The sequence below is a fragment of the Seriola lalandi genome, unplaced genomic scaffold (assembly GCF_002814215.2).
Source record: "Seriola lalandi dorsalis isolate HSWRI2012SDOR001 ecotype SW California unplaced genomic scaffold, Sedor1 jcf7180002054281, whole genome shotgun sequence".
Classification (NCBI taxonomy): domain Eukaryota; kingdom Metazoa; phylum Chordata; class Actinopteri; order Carangiformes; family Carangidae; genus Seriola; species Seriola lalandi.
This window is the reverse complement of record NW_019524834.1, coordinates 335079-360320: the sequence shown is the minus strand read 5'-3', so window position 1 is coordinate 360320 and position 25242 is coordinate 335079. Positions and strand designations below refer to the sequence as shown.

General features: G+C 39.8%; 2 protein-coding genes across 5 annotated transcripts in view; both read left to right on the top strand.

The window, feature by feature from the left end:
• Positions 1–9099, top strand: part of npat (nuclear protein, ataxia-telangiectasia locus) — a 10772-nt gene extending 1673 nt beyond the window's left edge. The window contains exons 6-17 of the mRNA XM_023405636.2: positions 1325–1567; positions 1759–1834; positions 2146–2269; positions 2554–2645; positions 2810–2891; positions 3012–3108; positions 3199–3315; positions 3538–4959; positions 5462–5562; positions 6178–6271; positions 6417–7759; positions 8322–9099. Of these exons, the coding sequence (XP_023261404.1) occupies positions 1325–1567; positions 1759–1834; positions 2146–2269; positions 2554–2645; positions 2810–2891; positions 3012–3108; positions 3199–3315; positions 3538–4959; positions 5462–5562; positions 6178–6271; positions 6417–7759; positions 8322–8402 (3872 nt within the window). The 3' untranslated portion in view covers positions 8403–9099. The remainder of the gene's footprint in view (positions 1–1324; positions 1568–1758; positions 1835–2145; positions 2270–2553; positions 2646–2809; positions 2892–3011; positions 3109–3198; positions 3316–3537; positions 4960–5461; positions 5563–6177; positions 6272–6416; positions 7760–8321) is intronic.
• A 731-nt stretch (positions 9100–9830) lies between these two features.
• vmp1 (vacuole membrane protein 1) lies at positions 9831–24770 on the top strand. 4 transcript variants are annotated; one of them, XM_023405641.2, is made up of 12 exons: positions 9831–9951; positions 10554–10661; positions 10998–11130; positions 11479–11569; positions 12238–12348; positions 16406–16573; positions 16909–17040; positions 18658–18738; positions 18951–19067; positions 20394–20455; positions 22202–22301; positions 22983–24770. In XM_023405641.2, the coding sequence occupies exons 2-12, from the start codon at positions 10583–10585 to the stop codon at positions 23124–23126; spliced, it is 1218 nt and encodes a 405-aa protein (XP_023261409.1). In that variant the 5' UTR covers positions 9831–9951; positions 10554–10582; the 3' UTR covers positions 23127–24770. The 4 variants fall into 4 exon arrangements, with proteins under 4 accessions (XP_023261409.1, XP_023261407.1, XP_023261410.1 ...); XM_023405639.2 differs by having other exon boundaries at positions 9934–10068; XM_023405642.2 differs by having other exon boundaries at positions 9946–10073.
• Positions 24771–25242: the final 472 nt, after the last annotated feature.

Genomic DNA, 25242 nt, shown 5'->3' with positions numbered 1-25242 from the left:
CCTGAACGCGCCATCAGCTAACAATGACACTAAACCGTAAACAGGCGGCTCACATTTTACAACTGTATTTAGGGTAACTATTCGATGGCAGTTTGAGCTTTGTTTTATTGATGTTTCTCTCTAACTGGCTGTTGGTAAATGTTCTTCTGCAGGGTACCTGCAAGAGGAGGGACTGTCCGCTACAAGCCAAGCTTTCATTCTCGAGAGCTCCAACCTGAAAGAATATGCTGAGCACACTACAGGAGATGGGACTATTCCTGCTTGTGTATTTGTAAGCATATCTTTTTCTCTGATAAATCATGTCACATATTGTGAAGTGAATGTCGTGCGCATAAAGATCCTAATTGCTTGTATGATTCATTCTTTGTTCCCACATAGTCTGTCTTTGGGAAAGGCCTAACAACCATCCTAAACGAGTATGTGGCTGCCAAAACAAAAGGTGCGATTATTTTATTACTTTATTGTCTCCATTACTAAATTTAATTTTCATAAAATTATACATGTATCATGTCTGTGGTGTTGGTAATGTTCTTTCAACAGAGTCTTGTCATGAGGTACCTGCAGTGATGACATCACTGTGGAAAAAGCTGGATTTTACACTCAACCAAATCAAGTAATTATCTGCCAATTTCATCATCTTAACTCATTGAAACCGAACACAATCTCTTTCCTCCATCTTTTTTACTGAAACCTGTCTTTGAGTGTGATCTTCATCACTGATATTGTTGCATTATTCCTTTATAACTTTCCTCAGGTCATTGCAGAATTCACCAGCTATATCAGCATGCCAGAGAAGTAAGTGTGTAATTAGTTTGTCCATTTTATTCTCTTGTTTATGCCCAGCCTGAAAAAGGTGCATTATTAGTGCACATGCATATACAAGATTTACAGAGTATATAGTAGTATCCATTAATTTTACACCCAGGTTAGTAGACTTGACACAGCCATCGAGATTTTTGTATTTTTCATTGATTTATCATGATTTCTTATGTGTGGAAATGCTGTTGAAAGTGTCAAGTAATTGAGATTCTCTTAGGGTGCACCTACAGCATGTGAAGCTGTACATATTGGAAAGATCTGACTGCCTGAACAATGACTTCCTTATTCAGAAGCTTATTGTGATGTTGAATTTTGAAGCCTCTAAGAACAGCATTCAACACCAGACCATCACAAATAAATTCACAAACTAAGGGAAACACTGTAGTTTATACATTAAATATGCAAATTATCAGCATAATCACACAACACAGCACACAGTGATTTAAGATATAAATAGAAATACAATATTCACAAAAAATGTTTTATCTGCCTCTGTCTGTTGCAGCACGTTCACGCATCGGCATGGCAAACATGGCTAGACAGCGGGTCCTGACCGTGGCTTCAGCTGGCACTGTCGTCTGCTCGTCAGTTTCTGAGGCAAGCTCCATCATCAGCCCTGCGCACACCTCCCACAGCATGCTCGGCCACTCAACTCCTGTGAGCTACACTGCTCTGCACACCAGACTAGCTCCCTGCAGTGGCACGAACCAGCAGATCCATGATGGCAGCCGATTACTAAATACTCCAAGTGAGTATGATGAAACATGCTGTGTATATGTTTTTTATGTTATTATATTATTTATAATGCAGTTTTCGAGGTTGAGGCGTTTGTGTTTCACGGTTTTAATCCTCTCTTTAACCAGTCATTGTCAGTCACTTTTTTAGCAAAGCTGTATTTGTTTGCTTCGAGTGATGTGTGCTATCATGTGTCCATTACAGGGGATTCACCGGTACAGATCATTGTGTCTGAGCATCGGCTAAATCCAGGCCCGATGTCTCCAGGACGACGGAAATGGTAAGGATGCTTGTTATATTATAATAATTGTTAACCACCCCTTATTTTTATTGCGCTGAAGACAGATGTAGTTGTCCCACTAACCCACTGTGGCTTGAAAATGCTGCTCTCTCTGTACACAACTAAAGTACAGAAGTAGTAGTAGATAGACCTTTCCCTGAAGACATTTTAATATTTTACAATAGTAAAAGCACTGTGAAGAGAGGTGCTGATTGATATATTGAAGTTTGTGGTGTTTTTGTGTGAGATTGTACTGGTTTTGCATTTGCCTTATGCATGTTGGCTGCTATAATATTTTTTGCTACCTTCAGGGACACCCCCAGGAAGAGAAGTGGTGCTTTGAGTGTGTCCAGTGGCCCTGGCAGATCTGCCACAACTGTCACTACTGTTAATGCAGAACCTCAGCCTGAAGAGGTTGTTGATGAAAACTTCCCTGTAAGTAGATCTGTATGTTTGGTGTTGTTTTCCTAGGCAGTGAGAAATTTTGAACAAACAAGAGACAATATGATCTTGGTCCATATCGTGCAGCAAATAAGGACTGAATTACCCATGTATTGTCACCATCTTTTGTCATTTTTGACTCGGTGTAGTGAACGGTATGATGCTGCAGACATTTACTTTAATATTTTTCATGCTTGCTCTCTCTTGAAAGTATTCGTCTTTTACAGATTCATGAACCAAACATTTTGTGACTTCACAAAACGTGTCTGTCTCCACAGCAACTTGTGATACAAAATGCACGTGACAAGATCCTGGGGGACAGATCATTACAAGAGAAGCTTGCTGAAAACATCAACAAAATCCTTGCCAAGTAAGTGCTGAGTTGGGACTCTGCATTGCCTCTCTACAGATATATATTAAGTTGTTGTGATAGATGGTTCATGATTTTGTCAGTGACAGTCAAAGTTGTGACATGACTGTAAGCATGGTAGAACATGTTTTTACTATTTTCTCCCGTTTCATCTCTGACATCAGTGAGCCAACGCCCCAAACATCAAAGGCCTCTTTAACTACAATGGAGGCAGATCAGTCTATTGATGAAATCCTTGGATTACAGGTGCTGAACTACTCTAAATGCCAGTATCACAACAGCATAATTTCTTTGTTTTTTCCCCTCATCATCACTTCATCAAGCTGTGTTGTTACATTATTTCCTGACATATATCCTCTGACACAGGGGGAAATCCATATGAGTGACGATGCCATCCACGACATTTTGGAGCAAACAGAGTCTGACCCAGCTTTTCAAGCCCTCTTTGACCTTTTCGATTACAGTAACTATGACCTACTTCTTTTCAGTTGGATTTGAAAGCCATTTCACACAAAAACAGACTATTTCTAATGATGTTTATATGTATTTGCAGATAAAACCAAATTCCCTGATGGAGAACCAGGTGATGGAGAGATTAGCAATAGTCCAGAAGAGAGTGAAGCCGCTGGATCTTCATCTACAGTCAGACCCCTTCAGACCGATGATCCAGGTATTCTTATAATCCAGTAGTGCGCTCTCATAAGAGGGCAACACAGATGTCACTTTTGATTATTGTCTTCAATCTCACACAGGTCAAAAAACAGTTCATATATAGTCAGAATTATAATACTAATGTCATCATACTCTTGCTGATGGGGATTTTTGGCATAAAATAATAATTGTTATGCCCCTATATAGTCTTTTATTTTATCCTTCTTTTTTTTTTTTTTAGGCACTACACAGAGAGATACTAACGTTTCGGATACAACCCCAATGACAGTGAACATGAGAACTGGACAAGATCGTAAGACCAGGAAGGCTACTGGTCCCACCTTGTTAAAGAAAACGGTTATTGCCCCCAGTGGCAGAGCATCCAGAATTGAAAACAGTTCAGCCAAATTGTTAGTGAGTCATGGTGATCACCGAGGTGTCTCATCTGGGCTAGGAGACTCAAACAAAAAAGAAAGAGCCCCACTCTTCAATACCAGTGTTGGTGTGACACCAATGGATATTGATGAACCATTGAATACACCTCCCCCTCCTTCAGACAGTATGGATGATCAGGAGCCTGCCACAAAGGACAGCACCTCCATTAAAACTGTCCTCTGTGACTCAAACACAGTTTCCTCATCAAGAGCTTCTGCTGCATTTGTTGCACCAGTGGTGACGTTGGTCTCAAGTGTGGATAGAAAACAGGGGTGTAAACAAACACAAGGATCTATAGAGCAACCTGCTACAGCCCCCTCCTCAGCTCTGAGTAATCAACCTGCTTTTTTGTCTCCTGAACAAGTTGAACTGAACAATACCCCAACGCCAACTGCTGAGCTATCTCATATGCCGATTTCAAGTGGTGGAGGAGACACTCAGCCAATGTTTGCTCATTCAGTAACACCTGAGTCTGCCTCTTCAACATCTGCTTCTTCTGGTGTCACACTTATAGCTGTGCCTGCCTTGACAACAGCTTCCACTGTTGCACCATTCACATCAACAGCTGGGTTACCTATATCTGCTTCTGCGTCTGTAACTCTTACAGCTACCCCTGCCTCCTCTACACCCGTCTCACCCGCATCCTTCTCCTCCTGTGCCTCAGTTGCAGCAGCACTTGATCCTTCATCCACTAACCCCAGCACCCCAAGCAAGGCTGCAGCAGATTCCAGTAATATAGTTTCTTTGAAAATCATCATCAGCGATAACCAGGAGGAGGATACTGCCAGTGATGCAGCCTTGAATCAGGCAATTTCCAGCATTTCCGGGGACAAGATACCCACCATCTATCTTTCCTCTCCAGCTAAGTCCCCTGGAGGCCCTGGCACTCCAAAGGCCAACTTGGATGAGGTAGCACAGGCAGTCAGTGGCTTGCAAAGCTCTGAGGCACATGCTAGTCCTCTCAGCTGTAAGGCTGGCGCATTGGTCACATCTCCATTAACAGGGGCATCACAGGCTCAGCAAAGCTACATAATTCAACTACCCCTGGACACCACTAACCCTACTCTCCAAGGAGCCACTGCCAGCTATTTCCTTGTGACTGAACCCCCGAATACAGACGCTCAAACCAGACAGGTGCTACTGCCTGCTGGTGTCTCAAAAGCGCAGCCTTTGCCCACCAACCAGTTTGGGGTGAAAACACCAACTCGTTCTCAAGGCTACTCCACTGGTAAGAGACAACAGACTACGACAGTGGGTCATTTTAGCAGACAAAAGTTAATCTCAGTCTCACTCTGGTATCACTAGCTGGGTCTGATTTTGGGTCACAGTGTCAATGTAATTTCCCTGGTAATTTTCCACAAATTACAGAAGTGTTAACCCTTTTAATTTACATTTGTAAAAATGCCCACATTAATTGTAACACTGTAGAAATTATTATTTTTTAAATGTTTTAAATGCAATAACATAATCATTATATATTGGCACCAGGTCACCTACCTTTAAGCCAAGATTTGTTTTCTTTTAGATGTCCACAGGTCTAACAATGAAACACAGTCCACTCTAGATCTGCACACAGCATGTATTGTGTGTTGTCCCAGGTGCAGAGATCTTTGCTGTCCTCAGTGTTTAGTGGGTCTTTGTAGCTCATCGCCTACCATCTCTCCAGCCCATTACTATTGTCTTTTTTAGTGTTATTATTTAAAAATAAAATTTGTGTTCTTTATGTGCAGGGTCAGCGCTCATCTTACCATCACCGGTTAAGCCCATGGTGCTTCCTATTTCTGTTATGGGTCAGAATACTCTGGGGAATATCCAGATGGTGTCCAATCAGGTAACATAACATTATCTGTAAATAGTTTGAGTTGGCAGTTAAAAGTTATTTCTGTTCTTTCCTTTTCTTAAATTCGTACAATAGGATGACTCCTGATCATTCTGCCAACCTCTCATCTACCATCCTGCCCCTTGGATAAAAATCTCTGTTTGACCAATGCTTTGGTCCATGATGGAGTGTCTTGAAATCTATTGGGCAGATTTGCACGAAATTTACTACACACATGCTACCCAAAAGAAAACTTAATGTCTGCTGACCCACATACCATTCTCAGGCCAAAATGTGAACTTTTACATGACATCTCCTTTAATTGGAAGAATTAAAGTATAAATTATATTTAAATTTGTTAAGAATATTTATCCTTCTAAAGTAATATACACTTAAGATTTTAATCAGCTTTCTTCTCAGGACAAACAATACAGTTACGTCCCACTATTGGAAAGGCTCCAATAATAGCAAAAGTATAGTCATTTGTATGTTTTTCAATCCATCCAACACTTAATAACTATGTCGTGTGTGAAATAAAGAACATTGTCACCTCAAAGGTCCCCACTGGCTTAAGACTTTTAGCAATTTCCACAGCAATAACACTTGTCAACATTGTTATATTTACAGCTTGTTGCCATACCAAACCCAGTACCAGTACAGCAGTCTGAAACGGTCAAGCCCAAACCTCCCACAGTGGCAATGAAACAGTCTACAACTGTCGGTAAGTTACAGGTTAACTTTGGAGCAATAATCCCTGAGTTAAGATCCTCTTACTGAATGTTCCCAAAGGGTGTCCTCTGTGTTGCTCTGGTTAATGTTTTTGATGTCAATGCTTTACCTCCTGACCATATTTCTCTGAATTTCAGGCACTGAGGAAAATGTGGTTGGTAAGGTAATTCAACCTCTGTCAGCTGAAAACAGCCAGCAGGATGCAGCAAAGGGCTCAAGTCATAGGAGAATTTTATGTTTTGAGTCTTCTGCAGAGGTTCAACCACAAACTTCTAAAACTAAAACCACCACACCCTCAGCTACAAATACATCTACATCACGATCTGTTCAGAAAGATAATACACAGCTGGCCCTTCGAACAAAGCCTGCTATCTTGGGTGGTAACAAGCCCAAGAGGAGGGTGGAGATTGTCAGATGCTCAGCAGATCCCCAAACTGCAGGAGGTTTAATGAAGGAGGCACAGAAGTCCACGCCTCCACAACAGCACCACAAAGATTCTTTGAAAAAGAACTCTCGCAAGCAAGATTATAAGTTCAATAAACAAGAGTCTGAAAGTGCAAGTACCAGCAGGGCTGATTCCTCACAGTCGGAAACTTTGAAGAAGTCAGAATCAGGAAGTAGATCAGAATCTAATAACAGGATACACAATCATGATAAGGGTAATGATGACGCAAAAGGCAGTGATTGTCAGAGCTCTAGGTCGTCTTCTGATTCTGCACTGAAATCAGGAACTAGAAAGGAGAAAGAGGAGAGTAGCAGGAAAGAACCTACAGAAAAAGCTCCTGCCAAATCTCGTGAGGGGCGTACAGAGAAGAGGACTCCCTCTCAGGAGATACCAAATGTAACAGCTAACAAGGAGAATGAAATTAAGGGTAGCATGCAAGAGCAGCAACAGCAGTCAACGCCTTCATCAGACTTTAGCCCTCCAGCTGTAACCCAACCTACATCTAATCCCCAGTCCAAGGCAACAAAAGCCCCCTCAAAGACCAGCTCTCTGGCCAAACAGGCGGCTGAGATGCTGCAGGACATCCAGGGAATCAACACTCCTTCCACCCCAGTCAAGAGGCCTGGAGCAAGCAGTTCAGACAATAGTCTACCACGGACCCCTGCGACTGGCCATAACCAGGAGGAGTCTGCCGACTGTCCTAGGACTCCTCGACAGAAGAAGGTTAAAAATGGAGAGGGGACCCCAAAGCGTCTCATGCCTCCCAACACCCCGGATGCCCCGACATGCAGCCCTTCCAGTGAGGCTGGCAGTGAAAACAGCATTAACATGGCTGCTCACACACTCATGATTCTTTCACGTGCGGCCATCGCAAGGACAGGCACTCCACTGAAGGACAGTTTGCGCCAGGATGGAGTAGGAGAAAAGTCGCCCACAAGCTCTAAGAACTCTAAGAAACGCAAACAGTCCTCTCCCACAGCCAGCCCACCTGCAAAGAAAGAGTCAAAGCGATCTCCCAGCAAGAAGAAAGACCGGGTGAGTACAGCACAAGTATCTGTTTTTTGTATAATAATATGCCATATCTGACAAAACAGGAGTTTAGTCTTTCAGCGTTGAACTGAGCCTGACAAGCTGAGTCTGATATGTCCAAAAAAGGTCACATTACAGAAAATAAACTCTTTTGAAGACATCCAGATTATATGCATTTCAAACTACATTGCCTGTAGGTGTGAATGTGTTTGTCTCTGTGTGTTAGCACTGTAATAGAGTGTGTCCTCAATGACCCTGAGCAGGATAAGCAGTTTAAAGGGTGGATGGATGGATTTAGGTAACAACGTGGAGTTCATTCTGGTGCCACCATCAGGCCAATCTATTTTTAAATATTTTTTTGTCTTAACTCACAAAAAAAAATTAAGACGAGCTGAGGTGTTTTGTCAGATGAACTTCCCTTTGGTATCAGTGTTTTTTATTTAAATGGTAATTAAGTGTCTATGTGAATGCTGCATGTTTGATAAGCAATTAGATTGTCTCATCAGTCGCATTAAAAGTTTTGATACATTTTTGTTGTGTAATTCTGACTTTTGCTTTTTATCTGCAGGAGAGGAAGAAACTTATAGATTGCTTTCCCCATGACTTGGATGTGGACAAGTTCCTGTCTTCACTTCACTATGATGAGTGAAACCAGACACACCAACAGGGAAGGACTACCATATCACTACCTGCTTAGGTTACTATCCAGGAATAGAACAAGCCATCTGCTAAACCAGTGCCTATGGTTCCTATTAGTAACCTTGCCTGTGACCTTATAAGCTGCAATGTCTCCTTGAGCCAATGAGTGACTTTGATTTGGCTGACTAGTTTCCAGTGTGGGTTGATCTGTATAGAATCTTGTTACATGCAGCAGTTGTAGGGCAACCATGGCACTTTCTTGTGTTGTTTATTGTCATGTTCACTTTTGTTTTAATCATCTTTTCTTTTTTAACTACAAAAAAACAGTTATACATTTGTTTTTGGGCACTTAGTGGGTCCTGGTTGTTAAAAAGGGTGATTTTAAAACATTTCCTTGGTCAATATTTGACTCTAGTTTGAATCCAGCTGTCACTGACTGTTAGGTTGGTATATAAAATTGTGTTTTGGAATATGCCTACCACTAATTTTAGTAACACTGAATGAAGAGCTTCCTGTTCAGAAAAGTCTGGTTAATTGAAAAATAAAGTAATGTGAATATAATGTTTTATGGCATATACGAGTATAGTTTTTCTTTTTTTTTCTTTTTTCTTGGAAGAAGAAGACACATTGAGAATGAAAATGACTGCAACTGTTGAAATTTGCACACTCAGTCTTCATCCAGTGTTGTAATAAAACAAAGAAACTGTCTTGTGTCTTTTTCCTCAGAGTACACAAATTGACACATTGGCCCTGTTCCAATGTACATTTTAAAATAGAACCACTGAACCTACAGAGGCTTTATTTAACATCAGTTCTGCTTGAATGTTTGAGGCCTATATGTTATATGAGGATTGAGATGACTTAGGCCTGGAGGAATTTCTGTTGCCAGGAAGGTGCCAGACTTGTATTTCATATGTAGCTCAGCAAATTGAGTGTTTGTTGCTCAATGTCTGAAATTCATAATGGCCTACAAAATGTACAGTCTGCAGCATTGCAGACTTGTATGGCTTGCGATGTGTGCGAGATCCTTGAAGCATGCTTGCCTGTCTCACAGTTGGACTGCCCCAGCCCTGATTGACATGAAGGCGGATACTGGGATTGAGCAACAATTTTAAGAATTTAAAAATAGGAGTAATGTCATTTTCACCTTGTTTGTGACATCTGTGCTTTTAACTCTCATATTCTGTTTCCACTTCTCTAATTTACTATTAGATTTCCATAAAGTGGTAAACATCTGCTACAACTAAGATAAAACAAAAAAGTGTACCGACATACAGTTTTGTTGGCAAATCTGGCAAACTCCGATTGGACCACAAACCAGAACTTACGGAAATATGTCTCCACACTAATTTCACAATAAAAGTCTTTTATTTATAAGCTAAAGGTACGTAAGTGCTATATTTGTGTGGGGTCTCGCGTCCACGTTCATACAAGTGATTGTTTCTACTTACAAAACTGATAACAAACCTACTTAAGCAGAAATTTCTCAGCTGAATCGCAACGCAGTTTTACTTTGGCACGTCCATCGTTTGTTTCCGGGTGAACAGGACAGGAAAGAGGTACGGCTGTCATTTAATTTTAACAAACATCGCCTAGTTTCCCTGTTGTATAGTGGATGTTTTCTCATTACTACAACGGCACAGCAGCAAGAAACGGCTATACATAATTCTCCAAAAGTAAGGCGAGTCGTTATTGATTTTAAATCCATTATTTTGATGTAGAGACTGCCAACGTCCCCAGCTTAGCCATTAGCGTGTTGGCTAACCGGTTAGCATGTGGAGGATGATGATGTTCTCGCATTTGGCATCATTTCTTGTTACAGACTGACCGACACGACGACGATTATTTCAGTCAACTGTATACGTTACTGTCGTGAAGCACGGAATTATTTTTCGTGTGTTCACCTTATCGCTATATGTAATATTTTCTCCTTGAAATCAACAAATGTAATTTGAATGTTAGTTAGCTGGTGTGTTGACGCAATGCTCGCATTAACATACAGATATTGTGTTGCTTAAGAGTCGCTGATAAGGAGTTCATTACTGGTCTGAGTCCTACAGTCTCTCTTGTTTTCTATCTGTCAGTAAGAAGTGAAACAACTGTGAGAAGGGCACAGTTGAACCACAGGCACCAACTTGTCATTCTGACACTTTCGTCCCAGACTGCCTGACCTGCTATACGGTGATTGACATGGCAGCCAATGGAGCAAGCTGTGAACAGCCTCAGAAACGTGCAGGACCTAAAGACAAACAGAATGGCAAGTCTCCAGGTTAGTTCTGGTAAACCTACAGAAGTTAACATTCATCTCTGAAGTGTCTCTGAAAAGTTAGGTTTGTGTAATCACTGATGACACCGAATGATAACTACCACCACATGATTCCAACAAGTCATAAAAACATAAAAAGCTGATTTATTTTAGCTAACTTTCAGTTGTTAAACGTGCAGACAACGTGGACTATAGGAAACAAGAACAGAAGCAGAAACAGGCTTCTTGCTGTGATTTGTGTCATGTATATAGCATTGCCAATTCAACAGGACGTTATAATTGATGTAGCTGCTAATGTTTCAGTATGTGAGGATGATTGCATTTCTGTCTGTGCGCCAGACTCATCAATAAGAGAGAGAAGACAGAAAGATAAAGAGGAGCGTCTCTCTCTGGTGTTATGGAGGAGGCCTGTCATCACATTACATTACTTCCTCCTGGAGACCCTCATCAAGCTAAAGGAGTGGACGTTTAAGTAAGAAGTTAAACAGGTTTTTCTAGTGTGCCTTTGTTTGTGCACTACTTTGTTCAGGATGTGTATGCTCACGTGTTAGGAACCTTTTGTCCTGTGCACTGACTGAATCAAATTTTTAAAAAATGTCCCTGAGAATCTGGAATTGTACAACTTTTAGTGAGCATATTTTTACACTACAGAAGGATCTATGACATTTATATTTATGGGGAAACTGCATTCAAATTACAAGGTCACTTGTAATGTCAAGCCCCTCTAATTAAATTTAACAGAAATAAGAAAACGTTTTTTCATTGTTTGTTTTAAACTTGTTTCATTATTGACTTTTTGTTTTCTTGCCCTCCTGTTCAGGCTTTGGCAGCGACGAGTCATAGTGTTCTTATTTTTGGTGTTATGTTCTGTGTTCTCCATCGCGTACTCCACGGAGGGAGCACACCAACAAGTAAGGCTTGAGAGAGATTTGTTTTTAGTGATGTTAATAATCAACAGCATTGCTTCATCACCAACCTGTTTAAAGGTTAATGATAAGTCTCTCTTTATCCACCTAAGAAGACTAGACTAGAAGAAAGCTTAAGCAGGGAGATAATGAGGTCTGTACTGTTGTCAAGTAACCCTTGATCATACAGCCAATTGGCTGAATGCTCTGTTTGCAAATTCCTCTGTGCAGTGGTCTGTCACAGATCAGTTAAAGGATAGCTAAGTTTCATTTTAGAATAACTTCTTCCTAGGTTACTGTCATGATATGTTGAGCTACTACATGTAATCAAAGGTAAGAAATGACATGGGGAAAAAAATTATATAGCAATTTTAAAGATGACAAAAAAATGAAGGTTTTCTTTCTAAAACCAGATGATATGAATTAAACACTTTTGAAAGTTTTCATTTTCCATAATCAAATGATTACATAAAGAGTTCTTTAGCATAATTTGTAATAAATAACAGTACAATCCATTTTTTTAGACATTATTATTATTATTATTATTATTATTAAATGGCTAAAACTGCTGTTAACACTACTTGAAAAAAAGCTTAAAATAATTCTAAGAGTTAACTAACCATTATCTGTGCTCTTCCCCCTCTGATATGTTTTGTTTATTTCTTTTGCTGTAGTATGTTCAATACCTGGAGAAGAAGTTCCTATGGTGTGCCTACTGGGTAGGCCTTGGTATCCTGTCCTCAGTAGGCCTTGGGACTGGCCTGCACACCTTTCTTCTTTATCTGGTAAGAAACCACTGATAGTATGGAAATGTGTACAGACAAAATTTCCTTACATGTGTTAGTACAGAAGACATACCTACTTGCATATATACATTTATTTTATTCAGAATAAATTGCTTTTAAATACAAAGAGAAGAGACATTTTTACATGTGAAGAATAAATGCTCACATAGAGAAAACGTCATGTTGCACTGCATTAAGAAAGTGCTGCAGTCCCAGTAGGGTTCATGATAAGACACTGAAACAGGAGAAAGACACCTCACTCTGAGCAGCTGTGGCTGTGAAGAAATCTTCCATTTTAATGAGCAACATTGCCAAAAGACTAAAGTGAGGACAAAGCAAAACTAACACATTGGTGAAATGTGACGCTACCTACCTACCTACTATAAATACATTTTCAATCAACCTGAGCATATGATGATGCAAATGTCTCCCTAGTTTGGGATCTTGAAATGTTATGTAATTTAGATTAATGGCAAGCAATTGCAATAGCATTAAAAAGTAGCAGGAAATGTCTGTCAATGATAAAATAATTCTGGCTTTCCACTCTCTTAAGTGCACACAAAGTAGTGGAGCTATGCAAAACAGACGCAATAAGTACATGTCCATTGAACTTAACCGCATTCACATCTAATCATCTGACTCACCTGGCACATATGTTGCCCATATTTTGACAGTTAGAAGACGGCAAACTGATAATGGTTGTAAAGAGAAACTGGTTACCATCATGGTCTGATCAGCTACACGATATCTTCTGTGTATCTACAATATGCAGGGGGTTTATATCAGATGTAAATTACACCACAGGCTATTTTGTTAGATATACCAAACAACTTTAAACTCTTGCTTTTGTTTAAAACATGTCTGCAAAGTTCATCAATGTCTATTCCAGTTTTTACCAGAGGATGGCGTCATATTCCAAAATCATTGTGTTGTACGTCTTCAGACTCATTCTATTTTGTCACATGTCTGTCCAAGGCTTACCAAGAGCTAAGTGTCATTTTTCCCTGACAGTAAATCACAGAATGACTGTATGATTGAGTCACCAAAATATCTGTCATTTGTGTTGGTTGTGGTAAAAAGAAGAATGAAAGGGAGGAAGAAATTCTTCCAGCATAGTCGGCTTTAGGCTGATGATGTGGCTTCTGTTCTGTAGAACTTGCACAGATGTGGGCCGGCTGAGTCAGCTATTTCCATTATAATGTAATAATGGGAAAAGATGTAACTGTGACCTTCCTGTTTTTCTGAGTTGGTGTGTACTCCTTCCATTAGTGCTTTACAGCTCACCATTTGTTTGCCCGAGTAGATTTCTAGTACTTTTGTGCCTCTTTATATATTGTTTTCAACAATAATGAAATGTTTGGGGTGGCTAATACCATATATTGTGTGTGCCTGTGTGTGTACTTGTGTGCACACTTATGTGTCTTTGGTATCGTGACACTGGATGGAGTGACCTCATTCCCTCTCCCCTCTCGGTGAGAGTAGGCATCGTCATCTCCCACAGCCTGGCATCAGTTAAAACAATTTTTCTGATTTATTTTTAACTATTACCAGCTTTTACTGTGTCTTCCAGTGAAGACACCTTTTTTTTTCTTTCTTTTTTTTTTAAACAGCTTCCCTTTGCATCCCATAAGCATTTAATGCCCAATGGAGGTTCATTTTATGAACTTGTTTTATTCATCCTATCCTATTTCTTTTGAAATTTGGAAAAATCATACTCATATTTTTGCCAGGGGACGTAGGAGGGTTCTTTTGGCCCTAACAGCTTGAATGTGGTTCTTTGAATAGCCATAGACTTAACACTTTTAAATGAACCAAGATGCGATCAGTGTCAGCAGCATGTTTAAGAGGTTGTAGCTGTGGGGCATTGGTTTTGAAAAGGACTCTGAGGCAAACCTGTTGAGAATCTGGTTCAGGTGACTTGTCTTTTTCCAGTTCTCCTCTGTTGCATCTCCGGCCGTCAGCCCAAAACCAGCAATCTCTCTCGCACCGATCCAGGCACCTTCTATCCCCTTCTCCTGTAGTTTGTAGTCCAAAATCCTCTTTTTAGTGCCTCTGCTTTCCTCTAGTTTCTATTTTAAATACTCTCCTTACTCCCTATCCCATGTCATAAAGGCAATTTTCTTATCCAGAAGACCCCATAGTTGGATATTTATTTCCGGGTGTGGTGTTTCGGAAGCAGCATCCCTATTTGGCGTTGTCCATACAAAAGTTGATACATGGAGTGACACAGTCTGTCAAGCTGCCAGTGTCCCCTTTGTGTGACTCTCCCTATCAGTTGCATCCAGAACACCACGCAAAGCATCGCAGAATTCCTGTGACTATCTCCAACTTTCCCACAGAAAAGTAAAAACCGCCTTTTACATTGATGACGTAAACCCTCTGCTCATAAGAAGACTATTTCCTGTTCGCCAGAACTTAGTTCATGTTTACAGTGCAACAGCACTACTCAGTGTTGATGTCAGCAATACATAGGAAATTCCCTGTGTTAATGTTGAAGGAAAAAAACACATGTAAATCCAACAGAGTTACATTATGAATTTACCTCAAGCCTGAAGCATTAATAGTTAGCCCCACAGAGAGGATGAGATCATGGTCCTCATTGAAAAGGGGATTCAATGACCAGGATGATCTTATGAATCATCATGATGTTTTGGAGGTCAGTGCTGTGCCTCTAAGTGCTGGACTATAGTCATAATATTGTGGTTAAAGTAAACATGCTCATATATTGTTACTTTGAATTTTAGATTTATGTATTTTACCAGATCACCAACTATTTAAAAGAATATTTGTTTTCCCCCTTGAATGATGGGAGCTACAGATGAGCATATTGATCCATGGGTTTGTCAGTACACCTCTTTGTTCATCCATCAGGAGCACGACTGGCCAGTTTGCCATGAATTTTGTATGATTCCTAGAGGGTGTTGGTAACTTCATGTCACTATTAAGTCAAAAGTTTAACCTCAACCAACAAGAGGTATTTTGTAAACTAATTGTTGGATTGCACACCCAAGAACTTCCCTCCTGCACCACCCACACAGATTGTCTAGAGCTCAATCATGCTACTAAGGAAATAGATCACCCAATGGCCCTTCTTGTTGTGTCACCTTCCCAATAACCTCAGCATTTCAGACCACCCACTTGCTTTACAGGTACTCTGGCAGTGCTTTTTCCTCAAGCAGTCTTGTTCTTAAATCATTGAAAAGGTACATTTGATGGGTATCTGATGAAATCCACTGTGGTTAATTCATGGTGCGTGAAGAGTTCTCCTCTGCTGGTTTGAGTGAACAAAGAGTATCTCCCTAGGGGCCACTGCGTCACCTGTCAGATGAGTGTATCAGAATTTGGTTACAAACTCTGACTCACTGTGCAGTTTTTTTTTCTTGTTAACACTAACTTGTTGTGGCATGAATAAATGCGATTAAGTTAAGTCCTGCTTGGTTTGAAAGAGGCTTTGTTTTGTAAACTAAAGAGGCCTCCTGTGTGCTCATACTCAGGGTAGGGTGGAGAGTTTCTGTGGGGGAGCATTTTCAGTCAACACACACTAATTGTGTGCTGTCCATCTACTGTCAGTTTTGTCTGTATCACCTTACGGAGACATAATGCAATAGCTGTGTTGTAGTTACAGGTGGGCCAACTGTTATTTAGGCCAGGTGGCTCAGCCTAACCAGACGTCTTCTCAATGATAAATGATGATATGCCTACCTGTTAGTGAGACTGTGTGACTCAGCTGACTGTGTGTCTTTACCTGTGGACAGAAGCTTCTGTTAGCACACACATGAAACAGCAGATTCAATTTAACAAGCAATATTTAAACTGTACTCCATTTAAGTGCCTTCTGTTGCTGAGAATATTCAACATGTAGAAATATAAAACTAAGAATCATAATTGTAATGTACCACTACAGTGTTTCCCGCTGCTTTAGTTCCACCAAACTACAGTATTTGCCACATTTACAACCATATGAAGGCGCATGTCCAAGTGTTTCTGTGCCTGTATGTGTCCCAGTGGTTTTCAGTTCATGAAAGCATCCTATCCATCTTTCCTGTCTCTGTATTAGGGTCCTCACATAGCATCAGTAACCCTGGCTGCATATGAGTGTGGCTCCACAGACTTCCCAGAGCCTCCATACCCAGACCAGATTGTCTGTCCCCAAGGTGGAGTGGTGGAGGGAAGCATCTCCCTCTTCTCAATCATGTCAAAGGTCCGCCTGGAGGCCTGCATGTGGGTGAGTACTAGTTTGAATAAAGAAACAATAAAGTGATCTGTAAAAAAAAAATGGCAAGAATGTTTGGCAGTGCCAGCAGTAGGTGGCATTGTGACAGCTGGAAACTTGTTGAAGAATTTGGACTCCAATTTACCATTTCAACACAGTTTTTTCAAGACACTTTTAAAGTTGTTCTTGGTTTATACACAGCCCTTGTATTGCATTATTTGACAGACAAAAAGTTGGATGTATCAAATCCAAAAAGTTGTTGGTGGCATGGATCATTGCCTGTGTGTGAATGTGGGAAATTATGAAGCAAATGCTGACATGTAACATTTTAAGTTGTGTATGTCTAGGGTGCAGGTACTGCCATTGGAGAGCTGCCTCCATACTTCATGGCCAGAGCAGCTCGTCAGTCAGGAGCTGATCCAGATGACGAAGACTACGAGGAGTTTGAGGAGATGCTCGAGCAGGCTGAGGGGGCTCAGGTCAGAGTTGCACACATACATATCTCTAATGAGATGGATTGCATTGGTCATTTCCTATATTAAGTCTTTTTTTATTTTTTTATTTTAGCAGGTCATTTACTTAGGCACATAAATACAAAGAATATTTTGTATAAAAATTTAAGAAGCATTACCCACCTCAGATGTGCTTTGTTTGGTTTTAAGTTGGAAAAGGTGACACTATGATTTAAGGTGTATCATTTTCCACTTAATTTAATTGAAAAAAATTCCAAAGACCACAAGCACAAGAAGCAAATAGATACAAAAAAGTTCCTCAAAATTTCATATTTATTGTTAAGTGGCCCAGACTCAACCTCCTGAAAGCACAGAGCAGCTACGCCTAATATTGAAGTATCTATCCCTATCTTGTATTATATGGTTTTATCTGGTTTTATCTGATTTGACTAAGTCTTCATAATGTACAACTTGGAGTCACTAGCAAGTGATTGGTCCTAAAGTGCCATGTGACTTCATTGAAGCACCTCCCTCTTTACGTTTCCAGTAAATTTGTCTATTCGTGGGTGAGTCACCCTGAGCACTGCTCCCCCTTTAATCATCCCTCAGGCTTCGCTCCTTCTGCTTCCCTCCCTCCTTCTCTGTTTTCACCAGCCTCTAATTTGAATGACAGACAGTTCAGTCAGGAACCGAGCTCACATGACTGGAGACTGCTGAGATCAGATGCTGAGTCAGAAGAGCAGAAATCAGAGAAGTTGTGTGCATTGTTTCCATCACATGTTCTCAGCTCACTGGTTCTCAGCTGAAAAGGTTGAGGAGATCAACCTCACATCACGTCTGTCATCATGGAAATGAAACCACATGTGTGTTTGTCAGAGATGTATAAGCCAACCAGACAAGTGAGAAGCACTTTTGTTAAGACCCAATCAATTCACACAAAACATGTTTTAAAAAAAAAAAAAAAAAAAAAAAAAAAAAAAAAAAAAAAAAAAAGAAGAACATCACTTAGAGAAATGTTTTGGTATTTTATATATAGTAAAGCATTAGGGGGAATTTAAGCAAGAGATGAAGCACATAGAAAAACATGAAAAAATTAGATTAAGAGAAAAGAAAAAAGATTAAGAGTAAAGTGAAATTTTAAATTGCTTCCAAAGTTGAAATTGATGACATGCCAGTTTTTGAAACTGCCTCTTAATTTCCCCCCTGCATCGGCTCTGATCTTTCACTGTAACCACAGACATTCACCCACATAGGGTTGAAAATGGGATCAAAAGGTCCTCTGCATTTTTGTACCACACAGTTTTTCGTTGTAATGTTACCAAACCAAAAAAAATGTTTGAGCTCAGAAGTGTAGAGTGCTCTCACCAAGGCTCTTGCTCTGCGTGATAACACTGCAGACAACACCACTGTTTGGTTAAAAGCCAGCACTGCATGGCTATCTTAAGAAAGAAAAAAAGGAAATGGGTGATTATGTGAGATGGAGATATGTAAAATTAGTAATGCAGGGGAATGTAAGAGATTTTGAAATCCATGTGTCATTTAAGTTACACAACATATACTATGTAAAATTTTAAATACCCAGTAATATCTGGCAGCAATATTGTGTTTAAAATTGTTTAAACTTTTTTTTTTTTTTTTTTGCAGGATTTTGTCACAAGAGCAAAACTGGGAGTCCAGCATATGGTGCAGAAAGTGGGATTCTTTGGGATCTTGGCTTGTGCCTCAGTAAGTTCAAATTTGCAGAGTTTTGTTTAAAACATGTATAATCAAAACTAGTGTTTCATTTTATATTTCTCACTTTACACTTCACTTTGCATTTGTTACGCATGATTTTAAATTCACATTGTAGTAAAGTTATCTATCTGTAATATCTGTAATAATCTATATGTTTGTGTCAAGACTATGAATCAGTAAAACTGTCTGATGTGCTGTTTCAGATCCCTAATCCCCTCTTCGACCTGGCTGGAATAACCTGCGGCCACTTCCTGGTTCCCTTCTGGACCTTCTTTGGTGCAACTCTAATTGGGAAAGCCATCATCAAGATGCATATACAGGTCGGCAGCTCGACTAAAGGGTTTATCAGAAGTGGTTAGAAACTAGCAAAAGACCACAACAAATTGTACCATGTGGGTTTTTGTTTTTTGTTTTTTTCATTTTTAACATTACCCATAAAGGCACAGGACGCATACTTACAATATCTTGGCTTTTAATATTTCGATTCTTTGTCCACAATGTAATAATGCATATCAAAAAATCCACTTTCAGGGGAAAAAAAGCTGAGTGACTCACTTTAAACAGTCCCCACAACCTCAAAATGTGTGGGAGAGTTGAAAAGTAGGGCTTAGATCACGAGTTAGACTGTGAGAAATTCTTAATTGTGCATTTATAGTTAACCCTTTCTGACAGTAGTCTGTTCCTTTGGGGATTCCTTATTCTGGTTTGAGTTTCGGGATGCATCCAGACCATATAAACAGGGTTCAGATGAAAGGAGGGAAGCTTTTAAGAAGTCTTTAACAAGAGTCTGGATTTTTGTTAAATCTACTGCATCCAAAAAAACTTTTTAATGTTGTTGAGTCTGCTACACCCGTGACTAATATAAGCCTAGCCTGAGAGAGGCTGTCTCTGTCTGTGGGTGAGTCGCTTAGAGTCTTTCACAAACTAAACCCGTCCGTTTCTCGGTGGTACCAGCCAGTGATTTCACCCTGAGACCTTTCAGATAAAGAGGCCTGTCAGGCAGCAGGGGTCATGGAGGATGTAGAGTGGACATGAGAAGGTATTCCTGAGAGAAGGAAAGTGAGCAGATGAAAAGAGGAGGGGAGGGGGGCCTTTGCTCTTTTTTTTCCCCCTTTTCTCTTTTGTACCTTGAACCCCTTGGACATCACGTGTCATATCCTGTCTGATTTTGTCCAGGGGGCCATGTGTCATGCTGTTTTAAAGTTGATCAGTTTCAGGACTGGAGAAGAATATTGTGGTTTTGCCCCCCGCTTTGGCACTTTGCAAACCACACAAAGCCCCTCACAGACCCAAATTTAGTTTCCTGCCAGGTTTGACTTTTGTAATTAGTGTGTCTGTGGACAGTGGCAGATGTGGCCTCAATTTCCCACAGCTGTGCCGCTAAAATTAAGAATCAAAATATGTCTATATATTAATCTGTCTGTAATGTCTTAAAGACACTATGTTCTTTTATTTCTTTTGTTCCTCACTCCTTTTAAAACCTTTGTCCAGATGTCCTTTTTTGTGTGTGTGTGTGCATTTTTTTTTTTTTTTTTTTTTTTTTTTTTTTTTTTTTTTTTTTTTGGTTTGTTTTTTTAACACCCCTGCATATGATCTGAAAGTAGTAGTTTTTAAAGGTTCTTAATCGCTTTCTTGTTTTCCCACAGAAACTATTTGTTATCATTACCTTCAGCAAGCACATAGTGGAGCAAATGGTGTCACTCATTGGGTAAGTGGTTGTCTCGATATGTGTGTGTGTGTGTGTGTGTGTGTGTGTGTGTGTGTGTGTGTGTGTGTGTGTGTGTGTGAGAGACTGAATTAATCGGGTACTCTATGAAGTCATTGTCTTTTCCCTGGTTTTGTGGTTGGCAGTGCATTTGTAAACATTTTCACATTCATCTGGCCACTGATTGGATATCCTGTATGAACAAATGTGGGGGTGTGCGTGCATGCATTTTGCATTTTTCCACACAAAGGTACTATAATGCAATCCATCTCTGCAGCACTGGTGGTCAGGCGTGTGAGGTCCCATCTGAACATGTAGATCTGACTCACCAAGTTCAGCTTTGACTGAGAGAATTTCCCAAGTGAGGTGGGAAACACAATCATAGACATAAAAAGGCTTTCTGTGACTGATTAACAGATGTCAGAATTAGCTTTTGATATTTACAGGAATTGGAGGTAATACTTCAATGTTGGTTTTAATTTAAGATTATAGATGTTAAAATTTGCTATTCATTGTTAAAAAAAAAATCATACTAACTAGTAATTATTTATCACCAGGCAAAATGTTAAGAAAGCAATTAAAGAGTTAGTCAGACTTCATAATTTCATGAATCAGATTCTAGTTTTTCATAGGAGCTGCTTAGTTTTTATTTATCTATTGGCCATTAACAGCTTGTAGCTTTGACCATATTTAGATCTGAATAGGTTTCCCTTTGATTTGAAATAAAATTCAAGGTTCTTTCCCATGAATTTCAGATGGACCTTGGTGACTCGCTATGATGTGTGCATATGATGCTTCATTGCTGATACAGGATGTTTTTTTTAGCAGTTGCTGTGTGTGTGTGTGTGTATGTGTACTCGTGTGTTTGCATGTAAAGTGGGAGAGATAACAAGAATGAGTCAGGCAAAACTAGTTAGGTTTATTTAAAATCAGCAATTACCCAGTCCCCTTTTGGTGTTTGTTTAGTAAATTGTCTCTTCATTTTTTTTGCTTAGTCTAGTGAAGTCTAGACAACATGTTTATGTCCTAAATGGGGACAGAATTTAATTTCTGCAGGGGGAAGGTTGTGAGTGTCTGCAGTATATTTTTCTTCTCATGGTAATGATAAGTTTTGATGTCATGTAGAGATTCTTTTTAAACTGTTCTGCTGCTGACCAAGTGGTAAAACTACAAAATCAGTGCCACAATATGACATTAATTGATCAATAGTATCCATTATGATTGGCCCCCCGGTGAGCTATTCCACACTGCCTAATAAGGACACAACCACGCCCTGATTAGATGTCTTTCTACCCAGAAGGCAGCAATGGTGGTAAAGGTGATGACATCATGTCGACTCACTTCCTGATTGAAGGGGCTGACACAAGCGCCTATAGAGAGCTAAGCAGTATAAAAGGAGGGTTGAGGAGTTTCTGCTTCATTCCTCTCTGCTGCCTGCTCCTGCTCACAGGAACAAGTAGAAGAGGCACCAGCTCAAACGTAGGGCCCACATGTTGGATGGGGCCTTCAGCAGCATGCAGGTTGACTGGTGGATCAATGAAGACTGTGTTCAGGGACAGAGAGGACTTCATGAACTGCTCTTTGAGGCTGTTATAGGGAATAATTACTCTAAGGCTGAGGCTTCAGTTTTGGGCTCCATTTCAAAGGAAGGGTGCTTAAAGGGTAAGTGACTTACTGTTCTTCTTCCCTCTCTCTTTTGTCTCTTCTCTTTGCCATTCTGTGTGGATATATGCGGGGATGCGATGCCAGGTCTGTGCCCAAAGTAGGACCATCAATCCAGAAGCCCTTCAGTCAGTACCTGGAAGCCCAGAGGAACAAACTGCACCATGCTGGAGGAAGTGCACCAGCGGTAAGAGGAATACATTATTTTACCATGTACTACTTCTAGGTAATCTGTAAAATGTCAACTTTAGTATTGTATTTATTTACCAAGAGAAAACAGCAACATGTATGTGACCTTTTAAATCATATACTGCAAAGATCAAGGGCCATAAGCTATCAACAGTACCTGACTTTGGAGAGTTTTTTTTTAATTAAGTATAGCCCAACTGATGCTTGGTTTTTGAGGCTGATACTGATATCTGAAAGTTAATAAAGTCAGATAAAGATATATTGACCAATATTCATTTTTTACATAAATGTATAACATCAACAGACATTTTACCTTTGAAAAATAAACTTGTCAGTGCTCTCTGCTGAGTAAAGTATGTTATGACAACCCTTTTTTTTTTTTTTGATTTTGTGGGCTAAAGTATCTTGTTATTTATCAAACAACAAATGTCTAGTCCTTACTTTAGTATTTGGCTGCTGAAAGAATGCCAGAATGTGGATTAAATATCCCAAACCCTAAAAATGTATATTCAAATGCCATTTTTCTTCCAGCCATGTGCTACTGTCATGAAGGCTGGAATAACCTCACCAGTATTCACATTGTTTATGGTCATACCTGGATTTGTGTGCTCCTAAACTGTAAGATTCCATGGTGCTTTAATATGGTAATTAATAGCATATTCACCGTAATTTTCTTCAGGATGAGAACTGGCTGTCATGGGTGTTTGAGAAGGTGGTGCTGGTCATGGTCTGCTACTTCGTCATCTCCATAGTCAACTCCATGGCTCAGAGCTACGCCAAGCGGCTGCAACAGCAGAGGCACTCTGAGGAGAAAACCAAGTGATGACTAGACAAAAGCAGTACAAACATCCAAGTGACTGTGTTTCTGCTGCTGCTGAGAGCCCTGCACTCAGCCCCAGCCACTCACAACTTAACAACAAACCTCACCCTCATCCATTCTCAAAGAGGTTGAATGCTCAGAAAAAACAAAACAAAAAAAAACAAAAAACAACCAGGCACTATTTGTTGGCGTGTGTGCTTTTGAGGATGTATGTTACTGTTAACTGTTCGTCCGTCTTCAGGTTTTGTAGTTCTTCCTTTCATCTCACTCTCTAGGTGTGTGTAGTGCGATTGGTTCTACTGTTGATCTTAACAAGCTACTTACGTTAAATTAATCCATTCATTGACCTCAGAAGTAAAGCAGCGGTTTGGTGGTGACTGCTGTGTACGGGCAGTGCCCATCAGATGCTACGCCTTATGCAAGACGGGAAGGTCCAACTTCCCTTGAATATAGTTCTTGACTTATAGACTTGATTTTTATTTAATTTTGTAACAATTGTATGGATGGATCTTGATTTGTTTGTACAGTGTGCTGCCAAGATAACTGCGATGGATGGTCTTTTCTTTTCAGGGTTTAATTTTTCCTCATGTATTTGTCCTGTTAAACAGTAAGACCAATTTGTCTCCTTTTGTTTCTGGAATCCTCATTTTAAAATGGTGGAAAAAAAGCAATATCAACTTAAGACAGAGTGGTATTGATGGTTTGCACATTGTGTAAATATCTTAATATCTTTTTTGACAGTATGCGCAGATGTATTTCTATTCTAATGGTCTGTGTGGACATGAACCAAAACACAAAAGGTGATATCATTTGTAAAGTGACATTGTACTCCCAGCTAACTAGTCCCATTTCTATTCTGTACATTTAGGTTGAACCTTGGATCAGATCATATATAAAACATGTAAATCATGGCACTGGTTTCCAAGTCTGAGTCTGTCGTTCTTTGTACTCTCTTGTAGGACAAGAATAACTTTTAAACGTCCATCCTGAAACGCTCTTGTGATTGTTGTAATGTCCAACAACTGTTGTATGTTTTTTTTTTTTTTTTTTTTTAACCATTATGACAAAGCTAATGTATAATTTTCTCTTAGACATGGCCGTCTTAAAGGTAAGTGAACAGCTCTGCTCTTTAATTTTTCATTTTATTATTTTTTAAGTAATTCCTGAATGAAGAATTACATTAATATTGACAGCTAAATTTGCCTTTTGTTGTTTGCATCTGAATGTTCATCAGTTGTACTCTGCTGCTGGTTTAGACTTTTCTTTTTGGCTACTGTGTTGACTCCAAAATCCTCTCAATGTTGGGGAGAAGTCCTGCCTGAAACATACATAGATTCTGGGACAACTCCAGCTTGTGGATCTCCTTCTGTAGTCTCAGTAGTGTGCACTGTTCCCACCTCATCAGCTAGCTTATCAGACTGGTGTTGGCTGTTAAATTAACATGGCAACAACGGTCTGTAGGCTGGCTGAAGTTGTTGGCCTTCAGCATTTCACTTATGCTGCTCTGTTCATGTTGTGTACCAAGTCTGGCCCATCTCTGGATACAACCATCTGTCTTTTCTTTCGCGGCACTGATTCAGTCATCCCAGCCCTGGAAATACTTTTATGTATGGTTAATGAACAATAAAATGATGAAACATATGTTAACCTATGCCTCTGTCATTTTTCTTTGTGCGGTGCTGCTATTCCTGTTTAACGCACTTTCACATTTTCAAACTATAACGGTTCCAGTTGATCACAAGGTCCCGTTAGTAGTTGTTCCAGAGCATTCAATCACAAAATATGATCTTCCTCAGCACGTGGAGACACTCAGCTGTCATAGAATTACAGATTATAGGCAATATTGTACTTTTTACTCCACTACACTTATGTAATTGCTGTAGTTACTTTTAATTGACATACACAATATAAGATCAAACTATTATGATGAACTATACATTTCATACATTAAAAAGCCTTGCACACCCTCACAGGCATTTCCAGTTACTTCTAGGTCTATGGGTGATTAGACCTGCTCAGGTTGGAGTTGTGCAAAGCCCAACTTGGATTTACTTCCAAGTCCATCATTCACTAAAAAGAAAAATAAATTTCAAGTTGAGACCTTGCAGTATTGAATATA